General features: G+C 36.4%; 2 protein-coding genes across 4 annotated transcripts in view; one reads left to right on the top strand and one right to left on the bottom strand.

Annotated features, from left to right (window-relative positions):
* The first annotated feature begins 7652 nt into the window (after nt 1–7652).
* LOC149536807 (glutathione hydrolase 1-like) overlaps nt 7653–24201 on the top strand; it is a 117927-nt gene continuing 101378 nt past the window's right edge. The window contains exons 1-5 of one of the 3 annotated variants that reach the window (XM_089804476.1): nt 7653–7947; nt 8033–8166; nt 11269–11615; nt 12023–12538; nt 12635–12870. In XM_089804476.1, coding sequence (XP_089660602.1) covers nt 8160–8166; nt 11269–11615; nt 12023–12538; nt 12635–12870 — 1106 coding nt within the window. In that variant the 5' untranslated portion in view covers nt 7653–7947; nt 8033–8159. Of the gene's footprint in view, nt 8167–8600; nt 8783–11268; nt 11616–12022; nt 12539–12634; nt 12871–24201 lie in introns of those variants that run through there. The other 2 variants (XM_089804477.1, XM_089804478.1) reach the window with 2 other exon arrangements.
* On the bottom strand, nt 14747–15507 carry LOC149536808 (uncharacterized). Its single transcript, XM_089804479.1, has 2 exons — nt 15363–15507; nt 14747–15221 (listed from the first exon to the last, which is right to left on the bottom strand). Exons 1-2 carry the CDS (start codon nt 15505–15507, stop codon nt 14794–14796), a joined length of 573 nt encoding a protein of 190 aa, XP_089660605.1. The 3' UTR covers nt 14747–14793.

Consider the following 24201-nt stretch of genomic DNA (forward strand, 5'->3'; position numbering starts at 1 on the left):
CTTGGGAGGGTTCTAGATATTAACCCTAACCCCTAAGGCTGACAAAACCCCAACTAAAAATTACTTTCTAATTTAATACATAAGGTCAACAATAACTATATTTTAAGGTACTCCAACTTTCGGAGGCCATAACTTTGAAATCGTACACCTGATTTTCAACTATAAGTACTTTTCAGAATTGTCAGCTCCTAAACTATAACACCTAAGAGGCACAAGAACTAGTCAACCTAGGCACAACCTCGTTCCGGAGCCTCTAAGGCCTTCAAATCCTAGCTCAAAGATTTTGTACCAAAAAACCTCAATAACTTCTAGAATGCATACAATATGACAATGCAACTCCACTAGCAGGCTGATATGACTAAGACGAATCTCCACCTGTGAAATCAGAACATTCTGAGATCGTATGACCCACTTATTACAAATAGTAAGTTTCCATAAATAGTAACTATGTACTGAAATAGCCCTTATTGAAAATGACAAAACATAAATATTTTTGGGTGATGCAAGATTGCCTTTACACCCAAGATGCTCCTGCATCATACATGGTCCCATATTACCTTTTTTATAAAATTTTACCCAAGGTACTATTTATCAGTTTGATGCCCTAGTTGATATCCTTGTTCCACCACAAAAGAAGTATCTAACAAATCATTTGTATATGTTTTGTTGGTTACTTGATGGTGATATAGAGATATTCATTAAAATATTTTTGAAGGGCACTGTTTCAAAGGAGTATGTTCCAAGAAACTAAATTTCTACCATTTTTATAAGTATCTAAACAAATTTACTTTCATGTGAGTTCCTTGATTTTATTTTGAAATGCATTCTCATGGTAATTCACATGCAAATTAAAGTGTGGTCAAGATGTAATGGTAAATATTGCATACCTTTTACTCTTCCTCAAGAATTTTCACTCCCTTCAATCCAATTATCTTTTATGCAATAACAACCTCACAACTGATATATATTTTGAAATAATTGACACATAAATTGAGCCTTTACATCTAATGATCTATGTGCTCAAACCTAAGGACTGTCTTGATCCTCAAATTATACCTCTATAAGAGGTTCAACAATGTATACATGTCTTGAGATCATATGCACAATTTTAATAATTAACCCAAAATTTTAGATACCCTTTGTACTTGACTATTGTGTGCTTGCTTGATGCATGAAGTGTTTTTTTGAAAGTGTATTTAGAGATTTAGTCCAGTTCATCTTGATCATCCAAGAGTCAAGTGACAAAGAAAATTCAAGGCACATTCATTAGTATGGTTATAACATCTTTTTATGTACTACTTGCTTGCATCAAAATCATGAAAGTTGTTGCACGTTTTCATGGTGCCTTTGATCATTTTCAAAGGAGTTGACTCACAATAATATCATTATGAAACAAGAAATGTAATACCATTGTAACTTCCAAACACATATCAAAAATTTTATATTGAACCATACATATAAATTCATGACAATTACAAATGTTTATAGAAATTAACTTTACTGGTATAGGCCATATACACATTTATGCTCCCTAAATTGAAACTCATTTTACCCATTCTAAAATATTTATCTAAATCTTAGTAATTTCTTTCACTCAACTAAAGCTCACTTCTTAATATCTAATACAACTTATATAAATTAAAATCTCAACTAGATACTATTATTTTTGATGAATAGTCCTTTTCAATTAATAAAATTTACTAAGATTACAATTCACAAAAAAAGGGCCGGGGGATACAAGATCACCCCGCGAATGAGTTCAAGTGGTCGAAGCCGGAATAAACAACATGGCCGCAGCCAGAAACTATAAACTATTCATCAAAAAAAAAAAAACACTTTTAAGCTACCAAGGCAGTACCAGCAGAGGGAGGAGGATCATCTTTATCAGGAAATCCCCACGCATCAGTGGGATTGTGAGGCGGACTGGGAATAGTCCAGCCGTCAGCAGCATCAACAGGGTCTAGGGTAGTCACAGTCTCCGCATCCTTCTTTTCTGGCCACGGAGGAGAAATTGCCAAGGCCAGCCGAGGAAACTTGCCAGAGTGCGCCCATCCAAGGGGAGGAGTCGGAGACTGGCCAGAAGCCCGCCGAGGGAGGGCAGCCGAGGACCAGCCAGAACCACCACGTGGTGGGGAAGCGGAGCGGTGCCTCCAACCACCATGGCCACCGCTAGGAGAGCGGTGGCGGGGACCTTGGGAGCGTAGCGTGTGTGAATGGCGGCCAGAGGACTCGCATCGGGAACGACGACCGCGAGACGAGGAGGCATCGACCGAGGCATCCGGAGGCACTCTGGAAATGGTGCAAGGAGCATTGCTCCAATGATTTAACAATTCCTGTAAGTGTGCAACCTCCAGGGCAACTTTATTAGCTTGCACCTGTATCTACATAATGACATTGTTACAAATGCATGCCTTAGTGTACATTGCAATGTTAACATCCAAAAAACTGTGAGTGAATAAAACTGCATTCCTATCTTTCCATAGAGAAAACCAAATTTCCATCCTGAAAGTATGCCAATTCTGGGAGGACTTCTAAGGAATCTGGGGGAATCACCGAGCAGGATCATGTGCCATGAAAAAGGTTCGGGCCTAAAAGGCTTGAAAAAATCATGAATCCAGTGCCAATAATTCTGAGCACGCTTGCAAAACCAAAAAAATGCAAAAAAGACTCAGGTTGGCCACAAAAGGGGCATCTGGGATCAGGAACCCCAATGTGCTTGAGCCGAGGCCCCAAGGGAAGACCTTGGAAGGCAAGGCACCAAGCAAAGTGTGCAATCTTAGGTTCTGTAATGGCACTCTAAATGGTGTCGAACCGTTTTCTCCATTGAGAAAGCAAAGAATGCAAATGCCACCGTTGATTAAGCATGTCCACCATCAGAAGGTGGGGTGAAAGCCATCTGTATCCCATATTGGGATTATAATTGGTAAATGGAGTGGCAAGAAACCACTTCCAATCATACCACCAAGGACGAACAGACTGAATCCCCACTTTATGAAGTAAGTGCACAGGGATGGAAGACAACAGAAGGTCATAAGTTTGGCGATCGGCATGAACAAGGCGGTATTGAACTTGCATATCCTCCCATGACCTGAAATTCATGGTGACTCTTGAAAAAATGTCCTTGGTAGTACGGATGCCACGTTTAAAGAAACGCAGAGCACTGGCACCTTGAGTCTTGGCAAGAGGAGTAACCTGGAAGGCAAACAAGGGAGACCACCAAATGTTCTGTTGATTTAAGGACAACCCATTGTGAAACTCATCACCAGCCCAACGAAGCCAAGGTTTAACAGCTTCCCAGGCTTTCCAGATGCTCTTAATAACAAAAGAGCCCTGTATGACCAATGGTTCACGCATAGTGAGAAGGGTCTGAAAACCAATACCCTTCCACGTTGGTCTGTTAGCAGGGAACCCTGAAGAGATGCAATGCCTAACAAGAATTTTCCAAGCTTCATCTCCAGAAATAGCTTTGATAATCCATTTAGCACAGAGGGCAAGGCCCTGCCTCCGAGTGGAAAGCAGACCGAGACCCCCAGATTCCCTTGGGAGACAATAGAAATCCCAAGCAGCCAAAATCTTAGAACAAATCTGGAATTTACCAGCAAGAGAAAGTGGCTTAGTGATCCAATAATCAAGCTTTTTATTAATCTTTGTAAGCACAACATTCCAAAGTTCCACAGGGGAAGCCTGGAAAGCAAAGGGAATGCCAAGAAAGCGGAAGATTTCTCCATGACTAACCCATTTCCATTGGAATTGTCTGAACCAAGGTGGAGTTGGCAAAAAAGACTGTTTGTAGCAGAGTGTTTTATGCCATTGAATGGCAGAGCCAGAGGCTTGACAAAAAGAGTCCAGACAAATTAAAGCATTTTTTATGTTTTCTTCATCTTCAAGAAGAGTAAGAAAAGAATCATCAGCAAAATGACCATTGACTAACTGGGAGGAAGAATCAGGCAAGGAAATGCCATAGACTAGTCCTGAAGACACAGAGTGAGCAAGTAAATAACCAAAACCTTCAGCAGCAAGGACATAAAGCGTTGGAGCTAGCGGACAACCTTGTCTAATGGAACGAAAAAATCCAAAAGCTTTAGATTGTGAATTATTGATGGTGATGCAAGCATTAGCGTCACCAAAGAGCATCTCCACGGACTGAAGAAAATTGGGACCAAAACCCAAAGCCTGAAGCATAGCCAAAATGAAAGGCCATTCACTGCGATCATAGGCTTTAGCAAAATCTATCTTTAAAAAGATAGCCTGCTGCTTGGACTTACAAGCCCATTCCATACCTTCCCAGACAACAATGATGTTGTCAAGAATATACCTGGGTTTGATGAAGCCAGTTTGTTCAGGCCGCACAATTAGAGGAAGCATATGGTGGATTTTGAGAGAGAGTGCCTTAGCAATGATCTTATAAGACACATTCAGGAGGGTGATGGGCCTCCAGTTGTAGATGTCCTCAGGATCACCAGCTTTAGGTATGAATTTAATATTGCCTTTATTTATGATCGCTTCTAAGCTTTTAGAATGGTATGCTTCAAGATAGACTTTGTGCAGATCAGGACCAATTTGCTCCCAAAGATGTTTGTAAAATTCATAGGGAAATCCATCACACCCAGGGGATTTGTCATCCGCCATGGAGTAAACTGCCTCTTTAAGGTCTCGGAGGGAAAGAAGTTGCTCACAGAAAGCGCATTGCTCAACCGCGAGACGATTTGGAGTAACAGTAATACACTTTCTGAGAGCCTCCTCCTGAGCAACCGAATGGCCTTGCGAAGCAAAGACGTTCTCATAGTGAAGAACAAAAGCTTGCAGGATGTCAGGCAGACTGGAAAGAACATTGGTTTCCTGTTTTATCTTTAGATACTATTATTTAATTACTTAACTTCCATAAAATTAATATCATTTCATCACAAATCTTTTATACAAAAAGCATTTAAAATATTTTATAATATTTTCTATATACATTTTCTTATTTTTTTTCTTCCAAGCACAACCAATATTTTCTATGAAGAAAATATAATGCAAGTACAACGAATCTTTCCTAACGAAGATAATACAATGTATGCACACAAAGTCTATGTATGTATCTATATTAAAATATATCATGCTACTCTCTACATTTAATGATGTCACTTTCAAAGATTAGCCAAAAGTGTGAAAATAAGAAATGAGACATTACATTCACATTCCTCATGTTCAAAAGATGGCATGGTAATACCAAATGGTGCAGGTCAAGCTTCCTATAAAAATGTATCATTGACCAATTTTTGAAATTGATAAACACAATGGATTTTTACCTAATTTTCAACATGAATTCCTCATGATATGCATAATTTATGATAGAAATAGCCAAAAATTTGTGTAAGCTTAGCCACATCCTTAAAGTCATTATTTCTTTTTCTATTTAAAAAACCTCGACTTTAAAGTTAATAATGGTATATAATATTAATTAATTTTAATTAAATACTTTAGATCTTATATGTAAATTGAAAGTTAATTATTTTTAATTCATGTTAATTTTAAAAATTAAGAGGTAAAACTTTTGAAATTTATATTAAATATCTTTTGAGATATTTGAAATTATTAGTTTATACTTAGAGTCAATTTTTTATTTCTTTTAGGTATATACAATTTATTATTTATATTGTATATATATTTGTTGTCATATGCGTGGTTGTCAAGATTATGTGTACTCTAATGCACATGGTTGAGCTTTGAACATGTTATTTGTACTTAATTGATAAACACTCAAATCTATGACCTTTTGATGATTATATTCAACATGTTGAAGTCGCTTGAACTAGCAACACCTATCTTATTCTAAAGTTAAGTTGTTTTCATCAATACTTTATATATATAAACAAGTCCAAACTTTATCTAAGGTAAATGCTTTAATAATAAATGCAATAGAATATACCATAGTTTTGTGAAAGCAAATATATTCTAATATGGTTGACATCTCTCTCTCTCTCTCTCTCTATCTCTTTATTTGGTGTAAGGGCAAACATTGCCATTATAAGTTTCCTTTCTTTAGGTACCTTTAATGTTATATTCTAGTCCATTTAGATATTATGGGGCCCACATCATAACATAACATAGTAATTTTTGTGGGAAGATCCTTCATGAGGAAAAATCCACAATCTAAAAGCTATCTAATATATTATTCTAAAAGTAAATCAATAACAACATAAAAGATCTGGAAGCAATGCAATAACTATAAGACTCTTACACTCAACCTCCATCTCACACACCTAATATGTAAGAGTTACAATGATGAAAGCATCAAAACCACCAAAAAATTGACACCTAGGTCTAAGATGACCTATAATGTCTTGTAAAATACAAAGTGTTACCCCATTTACAATTCATCGTGTGTCCAACACATTATTTTGATTTATGAATCTTTTGAAGCAAAGGAAAGCTCTAGGTATTCTCAACTAACCTATAGCTTACAATGCTCTTCGAAATTGACTATAAAACTTTAAAAAATGAAAATTTTAGTATCTTTAAATCTAGATAGGAACTTGCAAATTTGTTTTTATTGACATGCTTATTTAGAAATTTCAAACTTTTCAATGTAAATGCAAATTTGAAATATCTTTTTAAAATGATATATAGGGGAGATGACCCAGGTTAAGTTTGGGTAACTAGAACTCCTAATTTGTATGTCAAAATTCGCCAATTTTTTCAGTGAACCTCCGTAGGTGAGTGAAGATTTTTAAGCTAATCTTTTGGCTTTTCTGGATTTACGAAGCTCTTTGTAGAACTCATAGAGTGCGAGGTGGCCTAAAAGTGCCATTTTAAAACATTCGCTTGGAATTTGTTATGTTCACCACGCAATAGCCGCTCACCAAAACAAATAGTAATTTTTGCACAAATGGACCAATTAGCAACCAAGAAAGCTAAAAAATGATCAACTATTAGTACACGTGTGATGAACTATTAATACATGTGCTATCATTTTTGAGAACTTTTAATAAGCAGTAATTAGAGGGGATCTATACCAGTAGATGTAACCATCATTGAATCATAGGCCACTCCATATTAATGACTTAGTAAAGATATTATTTGATCTTTGAGTAATCAAATCACACACCAAAAAAATATTATTATTCTATTTATTTTTTTTTTTGTTGGAATAGTAATATATTTAAAAAAAAAGATAACCTCACAATCAAAGATGACATTAGTTTCATGTCTTACATTGTACGAGTCACCTTGTGATCCACACTTATATGACAATCCCAAATAATTCAACATATTCCTATCGGCGAAGATGATATGGGGGTTCATTGGGGCCCTCGCATCGATGCATTGGACGAATAATAGTTAGCGATTTTCATTATCATTATCATTACTAATAATGAGGTGAATAAAGAGGACAAATCGTATATTACCACATGATCACATCAAAAGCAACATTTCATATGAAATGTTGAACGTTCTTCCTTTTTAATATATTTAACGACGGCCTCCTATTGATATCAGAAGTCTCTAATAAAGTCGACCTTGGACTTTAATTTTGAACATTGACTTATAAAGAATTGAGCCATCGGAAAGACCGTACCATCGAACTGTAAAAAACTACAACCTTAAAAAACAAAAAAACAAACAACCTTTAAAAAACGCAAAAAAGCAAACAAATTGCAGGGATCAGGGTGTGAAAATATCACTGAAAACTACGCTTATCCAATAAACAAATTTCAAAAAAAGGAGGTTGACTATTAAATAAAGGTTGAAAGAGTATGCATCTGGACAAATTCACACAATCCTTGTACGCAAATTTGATTTATGCGTCACACTATTTAAGTTGAACGAATCTAGGCGAAGAGTGCACACAAGGAATCCGTCTGTTTGGAACCTAACAAATGGGTGGTTATAAAACCAAGTTAATAGCGTATAGTTGCATTTTATTCGAGGCGGGAAGGCATGTTCGTTTTAGCAGGCATGAATGTAATAAATAAATTCAAATTGTTTTTGTTGGCGCACTTATTTCTCATTGAAATCAGTGTCAAAACATTGTTTTGTCTGGTTTTAGGCATCGCCGTCGGATATTTGAGCTAAACATTTTCCTGGATCGGTCCCCGTGAATGTTAAAGCTACCATTAAATAGAGACTGACCAGAAGGATTACTCACAAACTGAATCAACTTCAGCAGAATTACCATGACAAGTTAGCGTTTTGAACCTTCAATACTTGTTAATATGATGTGCATTGTAAAATCGTTGGTTGGTGCTACTGTATACACTAGTGGACGCATTAATTTCACTATTTATTAATTTGGATCTGTTGTAGATGCTTTTAAATTATAGTTAATGTTATTTTATATAGATCGAAAATTGATAGCTCACCTTCATCTATATGTAGAGGTAGGATATATTTTTCTACAGCAAGTCAAGTTTGCTATCACAATTCAAGTGTGTAGTTTTTGAGTCAAACTCATTAATCCATGTTTTATGAGTAGTGGTTCACACAAACCCATCTATCATGAGAATAAATGGAACACTTAGCACTCAGTGGATCACAAACTCAAGCACGCTCAATACATAGTTTCCTCCATGATTAAACCCTCTCTGCTTGCAACCCAATTCACAAAACCTTCACCAAGTGTTGTGCCTTATGAACCATTCATTAGAAAGTCCCTTAAGCTCATCGATTGATGAGTAGGAGATATATTTCCACAGCAAGTCAAGTTGTGATATTGCTATCAGGATTCATTACTGTGTAGTTTTTGAGTTAAACTAAATAATTTTTATCTACTCTGCAGATGCTGGTCCTCGTATTTTTGGTGCGTAATCATATAAATGTTATATCAGAATTAATATAAGGGGTTATCACTCATGTTTTTACAAGATATGAGAGAGTGAAGATGGGCTTTGCTCAAGTTTCAAGATAACTGAAAATCTGGGTTTTGCTCATGTTTTCAAAAGTAGTTGTTGAAGATGGGATTTTCTATACATCAGTAATCAGTAGTTCACCTTGATCTACTCTTAGAAATGCTGGGCCTTTCACCTTGATCTACCCTTAGAAATGCTGATCCTGACTCCCTTCACCTTGTTCCACTCTTAGAAATGCCGGTCCCTTTCTAATTTATGATGTGTTTTGCTTTTTCAAATAGTTTAATACGCAGAAATAGTTAAAAGCTGATCTATTCTTATGACGACTTCTTTTTATTAATGTGATTCAATTTGTTTTTATTATCTACTTTTGCAATTCTGACCCCTTTTAAATTTATGATGTTACTTTTTCTTTTTAAAGGTAATTCACATTTTACATTAATAATGCAAAAGTTATATCAAGATTAGTCTGAAATGATATAGCTCATTTTTGAAAAAATATTAATTACTGAAAATGGTGTTTCAACATTTTCCTAAATTGATCAGAATTGATTACAATGCAGTTACTGAACATATGATTTCAACATTTATGATTTGTCTGACATTTCCATTTTATCTTTAACAATAAATCAGAAATTTCTACTTTTTGGGAACCAAATCCTTCATTACAGTGTTCTCCACTGTTCAATTTTAAGGAATCATATAATGTTGTAAATGTAGAGACATTTGACCAACTTCCTATTAACAAACCCAGGTATGGCACCCACCTTCCTTTGCTTGCATCCTTGGTATGAGCTGCACAGAGAGACACTATCTGTGCTTTCATAGTTTCCAATCAAGGCTTGAGGTTAATCTGTTCTGTTAGAGTTTTTTGCAATTGGCAACTGACCTTATCCCTTATTTGGTGCCTCTGTAGTAGATAACATAATTTATTAATGTCCAACTAGAGACCAACAAAGGGTCTTCAGGGACTGAGAATTACAACCAAGAAACAACAAAACAAAGGGACACCAAAAAGTGCCCAGGGAAAAGCGAACAAACAAGAAACAGAAAGAAAGAACAACTACAAACACCACTGGGCCGCCAGAAGGAGAGGAAAGCCGGGTTAACCAACTAAGGCCCCTAGCATCAGGGAAGTACCCCCGCACAAAGGGGTAACTACCAGGGCAAGGGGGGTGGTCTGGGGATTTATCTGAGAATAACAAGTAGAAGAGGGCTGTCACCGAGGTGTGCAGTCCCTGCAAGATCTCACAGCCCTGGTATGAATCGAAACCGAGGGGTCCAGCGAACTCTTGGTGCCTCTGGGAGAAGTGACCAGCATGAAGGAGGAGGTGATGGTCGGAACAGACCCAGGTCTCGGGGGAGACTGAAGCTGTAAAGAGTGATCACATAGCCTCAAGAAGGTGAGTGCCAAGCACTGCCGGTCGGTGTATCTGAAGAAAGAGGCAAGGGGCCAACAATCTCTGAACAAACAATGAAGTCTTTAATGGATCTCATAGTAAGCGGGGCAGTGGAATATGAAGTGCCACTCAGTCTCCATAAACCCTCATGTTACATAGCAGGCAAATCTGATCATCCTTGTCAATCTGTTTTGAAGAATCAATCCTGTTTGAACAATTTCAAGATGATAATTTAGTTAAGTTAAAATAAAATTTGAAATTTCTCGCACAAATCCTTAATTACAAAAGACTATTTTATAGGAATCAAGGGGAATTTTTATTTTAAAATTTGTATTTAGTTTTGGCTTTTTTTTTGGAGAATAAACTAATAAGCCATTAATTAATTTTGCCTGAAGTGGGTGGGATTAAGATCATTCTAAAAATGAACTGAAAGATTTCATGTTGTGTCAATGTCTTTAGTCCATAGAACTATAAGTTGTGCAAGTTGTGTGGTGAATTATTTGGATTAGACATGTTTGAAGCATATTAAGTGAGATATTTAATCTCGATGCATGAAAGACCCACTGATGTTGATGGCTCTTCTGACAGATAACATGGTCTCCATATTTCTGAGCTTACATTATTGTCCACCTTAAAAGGAATGGCAAGAATTTGCTTATACATATCTCCACTGTATGTTGATAACTATTTATATAACTTGTATTGTTGCTGATCCTATTCCCTTATGCATCTCATGAAATAAATGTGTCTAAATTTAAACGCAATCAATGATATGATATGTCCATTTAAAATGCACTGCTGTATCTGAGCTATTTCTTTGCACATCACACAGAAATATCATACATATGGTTTGACCAAAACTTAGTCAGAATGTCCATACCTTGGGCGACTTTAATCTGAGATTACTTTTGAGAATGCACAAAGATTTCTCATGCGAACTTTAACTATAACCATGAATCACTCTTTACAAATTGAATTTCCTCACAAATTCAAAACCTCTTTGTACTGTTTTTTAACTTGACTCCATGTACTTGCAGAACTCCAGAAATTGTTGAACTATATAGCCATCTTATCAGTTGTACTTTTGGGTTTGGGACCATGCCAAGCCAGTGTCCATCATACTTCATCTGGAAGACGGGAGGTAGTTGAAGCTCATCAAGGAGCAGTTGCTGCGGATGATGGCTGTTGTTCCATAATTGGAAGGGATGTTCTCAAGGAAGATGGCCATGCAGTAGATGCTGCAGTTGCAATTGCTTTGTGTTTAGGTGTGGTAAGCCCGGCCTCAAGTGGTATTGGTGGAGGTGCTTTTATGCTTGTAAGATTGGCATCTGGTGAAGCAGAAGCTTATGATTCACGAGAGACGGCCCCTGCATCAGCCTCGGAGGTAATTTTTCCTTCTTCCAAGTAGATCTCAGCAAAAAATAGTAATCAGCAACATTCCATTGTGGCCTGAGCAATTATAATAGCTCTATTTTTCAAGGATTTGCTTAAATTTGATTGCTGATGATATTTTTGTGAAGCTGATATTGCTTCAAACTTTGTTTGTAAATTGCAACTGTAAGGTTGTATTGCCTGTGGCTGATAATTCCAGAAATTATGGTGATTGCTGAGCTTTATCATGTATATTAATTTTAGTACCTAGATGTTTGAAGACTGTTTTGCTGATCTTTTGAATTCTTTGAAAGATGGAGAATATTGATTTTTGAAAGGGCATCAAAAAATGTGAAGTATGATAAGACAAGCCACAAAGTCAAACCATAATTTTTTTGTGACAAATCTATTCTTTTGCAGAATATGTATGCTAACAACCCTCTTTCAAAATCAAGCGGTGCTAGTGCAGTAGCTGTTCCAGGTGAGCTTGTTGGCCTTTATCAGGCATGGCAGAAATATGGTAGAATTCCATGGAAGAGACTTGTCCTTCCTGCAGCTCATCTTGCAGAGAGCTTTATTGTCTCTCCTTACCTTGCATTTCAGATGAACGATTCAAAAGCAGCAATATTTGCAGACAAAGGACTTCGTAATGTTTTTACATCTAATGGACAGCTCTTGCAAGCTGGTGATAAATGCCACAATGTTATGCTGGCCAAGACCTTAAAAGCCATTGCTGAGTATGGACCAAAAGTTCTTTATAATGGTACTATTGGCGTTAATCTGGTAAAAGATGTGCAAAGAGCAGGAGGCATACTGACTTTTAAGGATCTACAAAATTACAAAGTTAAAGTACAAAAGCCTCTTTCTGCAGACATCATGGGATATAAGATATTGGGTATGCCGCCTCCATCTTCTGGTGGTGCAGGAATGATATTAGTGAGTGCACAATGTCCATTTTAGTTGGCAGAATATGTAATTTTAATTTAACCATAATTTCTTGGGATCCATGCTGATTTTTTGGTTTGATTGCAGGTTCTGAACATAATTGCAAGCTATGGAGCTCCATCAGCATCCTATGGAGTGCTGGGCCTACATCGAGTGATTGAAGCATTTAAGCATATGTTTGCTGTGAGGATGAATCTTGGTGATCCAGATTTTGTTAATGTTACAAATGTTCTAGCTGACATGCTGTCTCCAAAATTTGCTGCAGAGTTGAAGAAAACTATCTATGATAATATGACCTTTGATCCTTCTCACTATGGGGGCAAGTAAGTCTTTTTCATAGTTTGGTAGTACTCGCAGAGATGCAGATTTTGATGCGTTGTATTCTTTGTGGTCATTTTTGTAAGAATTTGCCTTAGGGCAAAATAACACAAAGATCAAGAAGCTCAAACACTAGCACAATATGGACCAATAATAGATGATCATAATAAAAATAATGAGAATATCATATGTCTCTTGAATACACACTAGAAGTGCCTTTATATAAAGCAAAGAAACGTGAATCAGAATCAGATCGGAATCGGCAAGGCCGAATCGAATCATGAATCGGCAATGAATCGGCGATGAATCGGCAAATTTGAAAAAACCCTTTAAATTTAAAGATTTTAACAATTTAAAACTTATTTCATGCACCCTTTATTGAATATAACTTAAGCACACTATAACATCATCAAATAGAAGTTAAAACTTAACATACATAAACATGGAACATAAAATCCATCACATACGTAACTATGTTATCTAAAATGTAAATTGTAGGCTAGCTGAAGTAAATAGAAATCAAATGATCATAATGATTTAAATCATAGAATGTATGTAAGATGATCCATAAGACATCAAATCATAAATTTATGTAAGAATCTAAGATGAAGATCCATGAAAGTTTGAAACATATGTCTATCAATGATTTAGTATCAATATCTGTAAACAAAATATAAAAACAAGGCTCCAGCTCAAGCCTCAGGCTCATAGTCATCATCATCCTCAACATCATCCTCAAGCTCGGCTACAGCCTCAGCCTCAGCCTCTAAGTATCCAGTCTGCCTAGTAGCAAGGCATCTAATGTAGGTCCTAGAGGACTGTCGAGCCATATCTCCCGCATATAAGATGGGCTCACGAATGTCGCTAGGGCTTGTGTTTGTGCGTGCATGTGTGCGTCTACCAATGCCTGAAGAACGTGCTCTAGCTGCCTCAGCCTCTATATCCACCTGGTCAATCCACGCACAGTCTTCCTCAGTGAAGACTGGATCTACAACCTTTGTGAGCCACTCTGATTTTGGATCAATCTCATCCAAAATGATCGGAGAGGAGTCAGTGCCCAAAATCTGTCTGATCCTAAGACGGAGGTTGTAATGAACGAAGACAAGATCATTCAACCTCTGCATTGTCAACCTGTTTCTCCTCTTCGAGTGGATGTGCTCGAACATGGACCAACTGCGCTCACATCCAGAAGCGCTGCTTGGTTGACTCAGAATATGAATGGCAATTTTTTGAAGTATTGGGGTTGTGGCCCCAAACATTTGCCACCATCTATCTGAAATAAGGGAAAATAAAAATAATTAGTCTCATTTACAAATTACAAATTACAAGTTAACTCTAAAATTACATAATCAACTTTAAGTTTAGAATCTAGATTCATGAACATTGAATATATTATTTAATTTTTACCTGGCTGTATTGTTTTCCGAGCATCTATGGCTACCCTGCTAGAGAAAAGTGGCCCTTCTTTATTATCGAACTTATCGAGCTCAATAATTGCAGCACTGCTATCCTCATCAGTACTCAACCTCTGGATCACTGTATATAATCCGGTGAGAACCTCCTCATCCGCCTTGAAGTCAGGACGGAAACGAAATGCCGAATTCAAAAAGTAAGCTGTTGCATGGATGGGTCTGTGGAGCTGATTCTGCCATCTCCTATCAATGATGTCCCAAATAGGGGCATACTTCTCCTGCACTCCTGCATACTGAGCTCTAATGGCCTCCTTGGCCCTATCCATGCCCTCATATATGTAGCCCATAGAGGGCTTCTCTCCATCAACAGTTCGTAGGAGAGATACAAGAGGCTCAGTGGCCTACATATAAAGTAAAAAAAAAATTTGAGTCAAAACTTAAACATAGAATAATTCAATAATATAACTTAAGGTAAAACTAAATCATTAAACAATTAGCATAGTAAACTGTAAAATATTAAATGTTAAATTGCAATAAAATTACCTTAAGGATTTCTCTAGCAGGTTTCCAAAAACCATCATCATCAAATATGCAATCCACCACATCTATCCCTGCAGTGGTCGTAGTATAGGAAGATGAAATCCACTCCCGCCCAACAAACATGCTCCTCAAATCATCCCTTGATGTCAACAAGGACTGCAAGGTGATGAAATTCGAGGCAAACCTCGTGATCCCTGGACGAGCTAACTCTTTGTCTCCTGTGTACTTCCTCATTGTGCTAAGGACAAATGAATGATTATAAATAAACTTGCATATGTTTTTTGCCCTTTCCACACATGACTTGACCCACTCAAGTTTGCCAATTTCCTCCAACATGAGGTCAAGGCAGTGTGCTACACAAGGGGACCAAAATATGGTGGGGTGCCTCTCCATCAAAAGTTTGCCTACAACAATTTTAAGATAATTAGAAATTCAAATTTCAAACATGTTAGAACTTAGGAAACTTAGAAATTCTAAGTTAGAATTAGAAAAAGTTCAAAATTCAAATAAATTTATTTTCAAAACTTAAAAAGTTAAAAGTTTACCTGCAGCAACATAACTTGCTGCATTATCCGTCACCACTTGCACCACATGTTGTTCCCCCACCTCTGCTATAACTTCCTCAATAACCTCACATAAGTATGTGGTGTTTTTTACATGAGCAGAAGCATCAATGGATTTGAGGAACATGGTATATCCTACAAGTAACAAAACAACGAATTATAATTACTATTAGCAATCAGCAAATCAAAATTTGAAATAGTCAATCACGATTCAAAATTATGTATGTAGGAAAGTAGAATGATCAATCACCTCCACAAGATACAAGAAAATTGAGGAGTGTTCTTCCCCTCCTATCTGTCCAACCATCAGTCATGATGGTGCAACCCTTTTCGATCCACTCCTTTCGGTTGTCTTCAAGCTCATGCCTCATATCCTCAACCATTTCCTCCAGGAGGTATCCACTCAACTCAGCCTCAGTTGGAGCTTTAAACCCCGGACCACAAATGGTAACTGCATCTATCATGTTCTGCCAATAAGGAGTCCTGTCACAAATAGATAATGATATTGATTAGAAATTTAGATGTCAAAAACTAAAATCATAAAACAAGTAGATATAATTAAAGTTTTATTTTTACTTTTAACTTTAACTTTGAAGATAACAAAGAAAAGAGAATCAATTACCTGACTGCAATAAATGGAATGTTGCAAAAGTACCAAAATTTGCAAATCTCTTTTTTGGCAGCATCATGAATCTCCTTATTCAAACCCATGCCCTCAAGCGTGGGTTGGGAGCCAAGAGTAGTGCGGGGCACAAAGTAACTATCCATTCTGCTTTTCCGCACTCTAGGCCGCAATAGGTTGGTGTTGGACTTTGTCTCAGTATGAGACCGACTACCACTAACACTCACATGAGCACTAGCACTAGGATGAAAAAGAGGCCTAGAAGAACCCTCTCCAACACAACCTACGGATGCGGAAGCTGATGCAAATGCACTTGCAGATGTAGATGCGGTTGCGGATGTGGGAGCACGGGAGCCAATACCTCTTAACCCTTCAAGTTGCATTTTCTTAGTTAACTTGTCTTGTTCAATTTTTTCTAATGCCACTAAACAAGAGCGTTTTGCCTCAGCGGTTTGTTGAGTGCAAACTGTGACATCATGGCCAGGTATGCCAGCAATGTGGTATTTCAATCTATAGATACCTCTCGAATTTATTTTTTCTTTGCAAAATATACATTTTGTTTGATATTTGGTTCTCCCAGGAAACTCTTCATTATATTTCCAGCATTCATCTTTTTTACCCATTGTGGAAATTGGAAAATGAAAGCAAAGGGCTGCTGCAATAAAAAAATTCATGTAAAAAATCAAAGTTTGCAACTAATAAACAAAAACTACAAAACAACAAACCCTAGTTTGCAATTTAGTAAAAATAAAAAACATTCAAGATTTGCAAATGAACACTAAAAAAATTTAACAAAAAATGCATACTACACTAACATGCAAAAAAAAAACCAACACTTACCTCTTGCAAATGAGTTGAGGAGTGTTGATATTGACTCCTTAATGCTCCCAATGCAATTTATGGCCTCCCCAAATGGACTTCTGATCTCTTTGGTGCTCTTCTTTTTTGCCGGTTGGAAACCTATGGATTCTCTTTTCTCTTCTTCTCTCTCACTCTTCCTCTCTTCTACTCATACTAAGCAAATAGAAGGCTCTTTAGGGTTATAACAAAGAGGAAAGTCAACTTAGAAAGCAAATAAAACATGTGTTTTTAAAAAAAAATTGAACTTTCTATCCTTGTTGCCGCGGCCGATTTTTGGAGATTCACGATGGTGATTTTGGCGATTTTTGCCATGAATCGCCGATTTTGGCGATTCACAAGAAAAAATTGCCGCCAGCGATTTCCGATTCCAAAAAAATCGGGAGCCATGAATCTTATCGCGATTTCGGCGATTTCATGGCGATTTTTGGAACTATGATATAAAGGCATTTAAAATGATTAGGAGTTAGCAAAGTGATAAGTATGGACAACTAAGCACACGTCCACCGGAAGTGGATTATCCTCCATTGTGCATGAATATACGTGCAACAATGAAAGGATAAGCATAACAAGGTGTATGTTGTAGACACCATGTGCTTAAATAAGGTGCTAACTCTTGTGTTGTAGACACCATGTGCTTAAATGAGTTGCTAATTTCTGTGTTGTCAACAAGACAACTCATATGAATACGCATACTCCTAGGTGTCTACATGACAACTAATATAATAATGAATTAACCTAAGTAAACTTAAGTAAAGTGTAATAATAATTAATTATTTACACTAACATCCCCCCTTAAGTGCAACTTAGGGGAATGCACTTAAGCTCACAAAAGCTATGCTGAAAATGCATGATGGGTCCCGGCTACTAGGCCATGTTAGGTACCCATGTACAAATGCAATGCTCTACATATAATGCGATGCAATGCAATCTCTCTGAAAGCGGAGAAAGAGGGAAAACCTCTTGGGAAAAACCCTCCCCCAAAAAGAGGATGAAAAAACAAGATGCATGGATGGATGGAGTAATTAAGAACCCCACATTACAACATACATCATGTATATACAATAGAGAAGTATGAGAAGAACACAATCCCATAAGAGGAAAAGGTCCCCCCATAAGAGAGAAGAAGCAGAAGAAGAAGAAAGGAGACAAGGTAGTCCCTCCCAATGTAGAATGCCTACCAGTGATAGTTGCTTCAAGATGAATGTAGAAGCTGATCCATGATTGTTGAATAATGTTCCTCCCTTTAGGAAGAAACAATGTCATAGGTACATATGAGATGCTTTCCCAATGTGTAGAAAGAATCCTGAAGATGAATGGTGTCTCTGAAAACTGCTCAACTGTCTTTGTGTTGATATTGACGATAACAAGTTCAGGATGGATGTAGAACATATCCCAAAGAAGCAATTGTTTCCTCAAATGATAAAGAGACCTATTGCAACTGTTGTATATAAGGATCCACAATCATATCAACTTTGAAAGACTAATCATGTAGAGAATGGACAAGAGAGTCAGAGTGTTCTCTCGCAACAACTGAAGAAGGATCTTCTTCATCAAAGAGAAGATGTATATCATCAATAATATCTCCCAAATCTGCTATGTAGGACTCCACAAACAAACTTGAAATGTCTGTCAAGTAGTCATCCCCTGATGTTGGAATTGGAAGACAAGGTGTACCCAACTGTACTGATGTAGTGCTTGCCCTAGCTTACATTTGTCTAGTTACATTGTTGCTATTGTTGCCGAACTCTGTTAGGCCAGTTTTATGTTGATGGTTAGTAGCATTGTTTTGAGACTATTAGATATTGTGTTACAGATTTAGCTGATATATGATGTGATTACTTAGACTCTACATTTCATGTATGCATGATGAGTATTACATTATTCTCAGTTATTGATGATGTTTAGCTAAATGGATTATTAGATGTGTTGTCTTATGGATACTTACCCCATACTACATGTGTATGGTGTGCGTGTTTGTTTTCTTTATGTATGGCATTTCTGATGTGGTTAAGGAAGGGAGTTGTAGTCACCTGCTAGTCGAGATCTACACGATGCACCACTTCTTGCCATTGCCTGTTTAGCTTAGCATATATATATGTATATAGTATGTACATGCATGGATTTTATGCAGGTTGCAGGTATCGGGTATCGACTTTCCTGAATTGACAAGATGAGCGTACCTTATCGCACTACCTCAATGGTAAAAGAGGGGAGATGAATTCTCAAGTCCAAATTCTAAACCCTTAAACCAATTTGTCCTAGAAAGGTAGGACAAGTATCTGAGATGTTTTACCTTCCGAATGCGTCAGATGATGTAATTCGTGATTTTAACCCCTTAGACTGATTTTGTATGGATTGTTCTATGATGGGTTTCCATATTTTATCTTGGAGGTTTTTGGTGAATTTTCTATTAATTAAGTCTAAAATTAAAAGATTTAATTAATGATTTAATTGTTATGGGGAAAAAAAAAAAACCTAATATGATATTTTGATATTTTGATTTTAATTAATTAAATGGGAAATTAATTGAGTAAAGAATTAAATAAAAGAAATTAAAATTAATAATAATAAAAATAATAATAAAAATAATAATAAAATAATAAATAAATAATAATAATAAAAATAATAAAAGAATTAAAATAAAAGTTATAAGTCTACCTAGGAGATTGCACGTGTGTCTACAACACAGGAGTTAGCGCATAAATTAAGCACATGGTGTCTACAACCTTGTGACTCATCTAAAAGGTTGGAAAAGGCTCGTGCTTAGTTGTCAACGCTTATCTTATCTTCTGGTTGTTTTTAGAGACATTCTAGGTGCTTCCTGAGAGGTCTATATATTCAGGCACTCCTAGTAGCTCAGGGAGCGTTTTTGGGTGGATCTGCGAATGTTGGAGAAGGAAGGAGCTTGCTCTGCAGATTTTGAGGAGAAGTGAATTAGCATCAGTGTCCAGGTAGACACTCGTGATTTTTGCATATGTTATTTTGCTTCTTCCACTTCCTGTCTTCTTCGTGTTTTCTGAGGATTCCATGCGTGAATGTTTTAGCTATATATAGTCTTGTTATGGATATTCAATTTTCTGTATGAGAAACCCCCACATGCGTAGATCTGAGGAATCTATGGGACCAGGGTTTAAATGCTTATGGACAAACTTATTAGAAGGATTAAATAGGTAAATCTAAAGAATTATCATTATAAGGGAATTCTTATTTTACAAAAATTGGAAAAGCCCTTTTGTTTAAAAATTATGTATTCGTAGGCATTATTGAAAACGTTTATAAAAAATATATTTATACTTGCAATAACGTTTGAGAAAATGTTTTATTTAAAATATACCTATATATCCTGAAAACGTTAATTGAAAAATGTTTTTAAAAAAAAAACTTTATTCTGAAATGTTTTGGAAAAATGTTTATTGAAAAAATTCATAAATTAAAAAAAAAAAAAATTAATGGAGGGACGAACCCGTGCCCATTTACCCTGCGGGTCGCAGGGTACTTGCTGTCGCAGGTACTGCGATGACAGGGGTACTTTGTACCCGCTGTCACCGCATGCCCTGCGACAAGGGTATAAACAATAGTTTTTTTTTTAATTAAAAATTTTATGTTATGAAATATGTGTAGAATAAATTGTTCATTAATATTTCGAATATTATTATGTTGCCATTAAAAAAAGAAGATTAATATTATTAAATATTAATAAATTTTAAATATTAATTATTATATATTAATAATTATTAAATATTATATTTATTATAAATGAAATTTTATTATTCTAATAATTAATTATTTCATAGTAATTTAATTGTTAGATTAATTGAATTTAATGTGTTCTAGGATGATGGATAGATAATAATGAGGTGAAATTTGTAATTGCTCATATTAAATTTTTAATATTGAAACACGATGGGGGTTAATGTTAAACATGTATATATCCTTTGGACACTTTAGAAAATTGTTCAAAAGAGTTATGGGGGGAAAATATTTGATCTATCGAAACAAATACGTGGGTTAGTTAAAGGGAAGATGAATAATATTTCTTCACTTGATATTTAACTCTGAAATGGAAAACCAAAACCCCACACTTAATTCAACTATGAGATTTTTACGAACCAAAACATGTGCTTGCATTTTGTGTTTTCTCTATGCTATCTGTTTTGGGTTTTGGGGTTGACTAGATTGTTGACCAATTATAGGACGTCTATCAGAGGCTTGGGGGTTATGATTTGTGATATCATGATGATGTCTTTTGATTTCGATCTTTTTAAACCCAACCATGGTTATAAGATAGCATGCTTTATGGTGTGTGTGGTTTACTGATTGATAATGTTTCCAGTCTTCTTGTGTAAGCTGTTATTTATGTAACCATTTATGAGTTATCGATCAATTATACTTGGACTACTTTCTAGTCGCCTTGATGGGACTAAAGTGTTTGTTTTGATCTTGATGATGTCATGTTGTGACATGTTTTGACTTGACCATTTTGGAGTCTTCGATTAGTATTACTTTGAGATACTTTCCGGTTGCTCGTTGAGAATTGATGGATATTATGATTATCATTGGATGCTTTTCAGTTGCTCGTGGAGAACTGATGTGATTATTTTGATTATCTTTATGATGCTTTCCAGTCGCTTGTATAGGACTGAGGTGATTTTGTGATTTGTGATTTCATGAGCCTAGGGTAGGTTATCTACTTGTAGTGTCAGGAAGTGGCTTGCAATGGGGGCTAGGGCCCTAAGTGGCTGCTAGGGTAACTCATTGTAAGTTATTTAATAAGTGAAAACATTTACACTAAATGGGGATTAAAATGAACATAATAAGATAATTGTATGTTCTCGCCCATGCCTCAAGTGCTAGTACAAACTAGGATGGGAGTAGAGAGAATGCTTGGTTGCGATCTTGCATTCCGTAGTATACCTCATCAGTACGAGAGGATACTAGTGGTCGCATAGGGATCACTAGGGGGCTAGGGTCTATTGAGAGACTACCAGGGTAACTTTAGCGTGATTCATGCGATGACACTTTTCCGCTTACATAGTAGGTTCCTACATGTCTTGTGTGCCTCTGGGTATAGATGTCAGTTTATGTTGGAACCTTTGAGCTAGTATACTTTTAGGATTTCTGGACTTAGAGAGTATTTGTGTTATGTGATTTGATATCCTGTTTGAGACTTGAGGTTATCTCCTCAGCGCAGTGGAAGTGGGTGATTTAGGTTCCACGTGGTCATGTGGTAGTGCTTTTTCACTCTTACCATTTGAGATTTGTCTGAGACACCGTGGCTGAAGCATTCTTTGTTGGCACTTATCTTCATCCTGTTCTTGGATTATGATGATGGACACGTATCCTTATATTGATGATTAGCATATGATAGATGATGTTATTTACTTATCTTATGCTTTATTTTGTATGATTAGATTTCTTATGCATATGTTGTAGCATGTTAGATTTCTTTCTGCATATGATGTAGTATGTTTTAGGAGTGACATTCCTACTATGATAATACCGATGATCTCTTCGGTGACTTGGGATGTTACACACAAAGGGATGGCTAGGGCTCACGATGGTCTAATGATGCTATTTATGGTTGGGAGGAACCGTGCACTTAGTTAGTTGTGTTTAAGATGTATGGTTATCTTTTACGATGGATGTTTATATCTTCTATAATGATATATCATGTATGGAATATGGTTTCATTTACTTTATTGCACTTGCATGATGGATTAGAATAGGATGATGTACTTTATTTTCACATATGTATATTCTTTTATGTCTTTCATACCCTGTGACATGTACAGTGGATGAATGAGCATTCTGGGAACTAATTTACTAAGGGACATTTGGAACAAAAATATATTGTTTAAGAATGTTGGACTTTTCATTATTATTTCATGTGGATGTGGTATTAGATGGAATCAATATTAGTTAATTTAAATGTGATTCAACGTTAAGGGATCCTTAAGGAATGTAACCTGTTATGTATGTTTATGTATACTTTCAGTTCAATGTTGTTATTGCTTCTGCTTCTTTGTGTATGTTGTGAATGGTTTAACTTTCATGTTAAAAAAAAAAAAATGCTACCAAACTTAGTGAAACTTTAGGTTAATTCTTTTGGATCCCTTGGCAGGGCGTTACAACTGAATTACATGGACCTATCACTGTAGCAATGTATGCATGTGGAATGTGCTGATGCTGTGACCTTGTTCTTTGTCTATCAGAAGGATCCCCCACAAGTGAGCCTGTTGAGTCACTATCACTGTTGTCACTATCAGTTTTCACAATGTATGAGGTATGGAGAGGATTAGAGGATAAACTAGGTGAATTTTTCTCAAAATGAACATTCCTCTATATGAATATCTAACGAGTCTCAGGATCCATGAGTCTATATACCTTAACACTTTCTTCATATCCAATGAAAGTACAAGGTCTTGGTGGCGGTGCCTTGCATTCCCTTGAAGAGATGTGTGCCCATGCTAGACAACCAAAAACTCTGAAGTGTTTCACAATTGGTTTTCTTCCGCACCATGCCTCAAAAGGAGTCATTCTATCTAAGACATTATGAGGAGACCTATTAAGGATGTGATTGGCACTACTTATAGCTTCTAGCTCAAGTGAAGGATCAAGAGACAGTTTGAATCATGCAACTTGCCATTGACTTAAGAGTTCTAATCCTCATTGTTGCAACACTTGTCTTCTATGGACTAAATGCTACAAGATTCTGAACATCAATACCCTCAAGTTTATAAAAGTCTCTAAGTCTTGAGTTCACATATCTTCTTTCATTGTCCATACGAAGAACCGTGATGGCTTTACTGGATTGCTTCTCAACATGACTCTTGAAGGCTAGAAACCTATCAAACACTTCATTCTTGTGATTAAGAAAGTAGACCCATATGTAGTCTGAAAAGTCATCAATGAAAGTGAGGACATAGCGACCCTTGCTGATTGAAGGCATTGAAAAAGGGCCTACTAGAACCGTGTGAACCAACTCAAGAACAACTGATGCTCTCCAAGACTTCCCTTTGTCAAACTTCTCTTCTAGATGCATATCCATTGAACAACTTGAACATTCACCCTTAGGAAAGTTGATTGTAGGTAGACCTTTGACCATATTTTTTGAGCTAAGCTAATGAAGATAGCGAAAGGCAAGATGTCCATGCTGTTCATGCCATAATTTACTTTGTGATTATGAATGTGTTAACAAGGCATGTGAAGGAGACTTAGGCACAAAGTGGGAGAAAGAATAAAGCCTTGTGTCATGATTAACTTTACCCATTGCAACCAATGAATCATCCTTAAGATTTCACACCATTACTGAATTAGGAAGGAACTCAACTTTATTTC

This window comes from Cupressus sempervirens, chromosome 10, assembly GCF_028749045.1.
Source record: "Cupressus sempervirens isolate cs-2001-9-10 chromosome 10, ASM2874904v1, whole genome shotgun sequence".
Taxonomy (NCBI): Eukaryota; Viridiplantae; Streptophyta; class Pinopsida; order Cupressales; family Cupressaceae; genus Cupressus; species Cupressus sempervirens.

What these genes read in the sequence shown, in the direction of transcription:
- LOC149536808 (XM_089804479.1), bottom strand. Translation starts at nt 15,507, where the DNA reads ATGTTCCTCAAATCCATTGATGCTTCTGCTCATGTAAAAAACACCACA. An exon ending in AGCAAGTTATGTTGCTGCAG is followed by an intron (nt 15,222 to 15,362) that starts GTAAACTTTTAA and finishes AAATTGTTGTAG; the next exon opens with GCAAACTTTTGATGGAGAGG.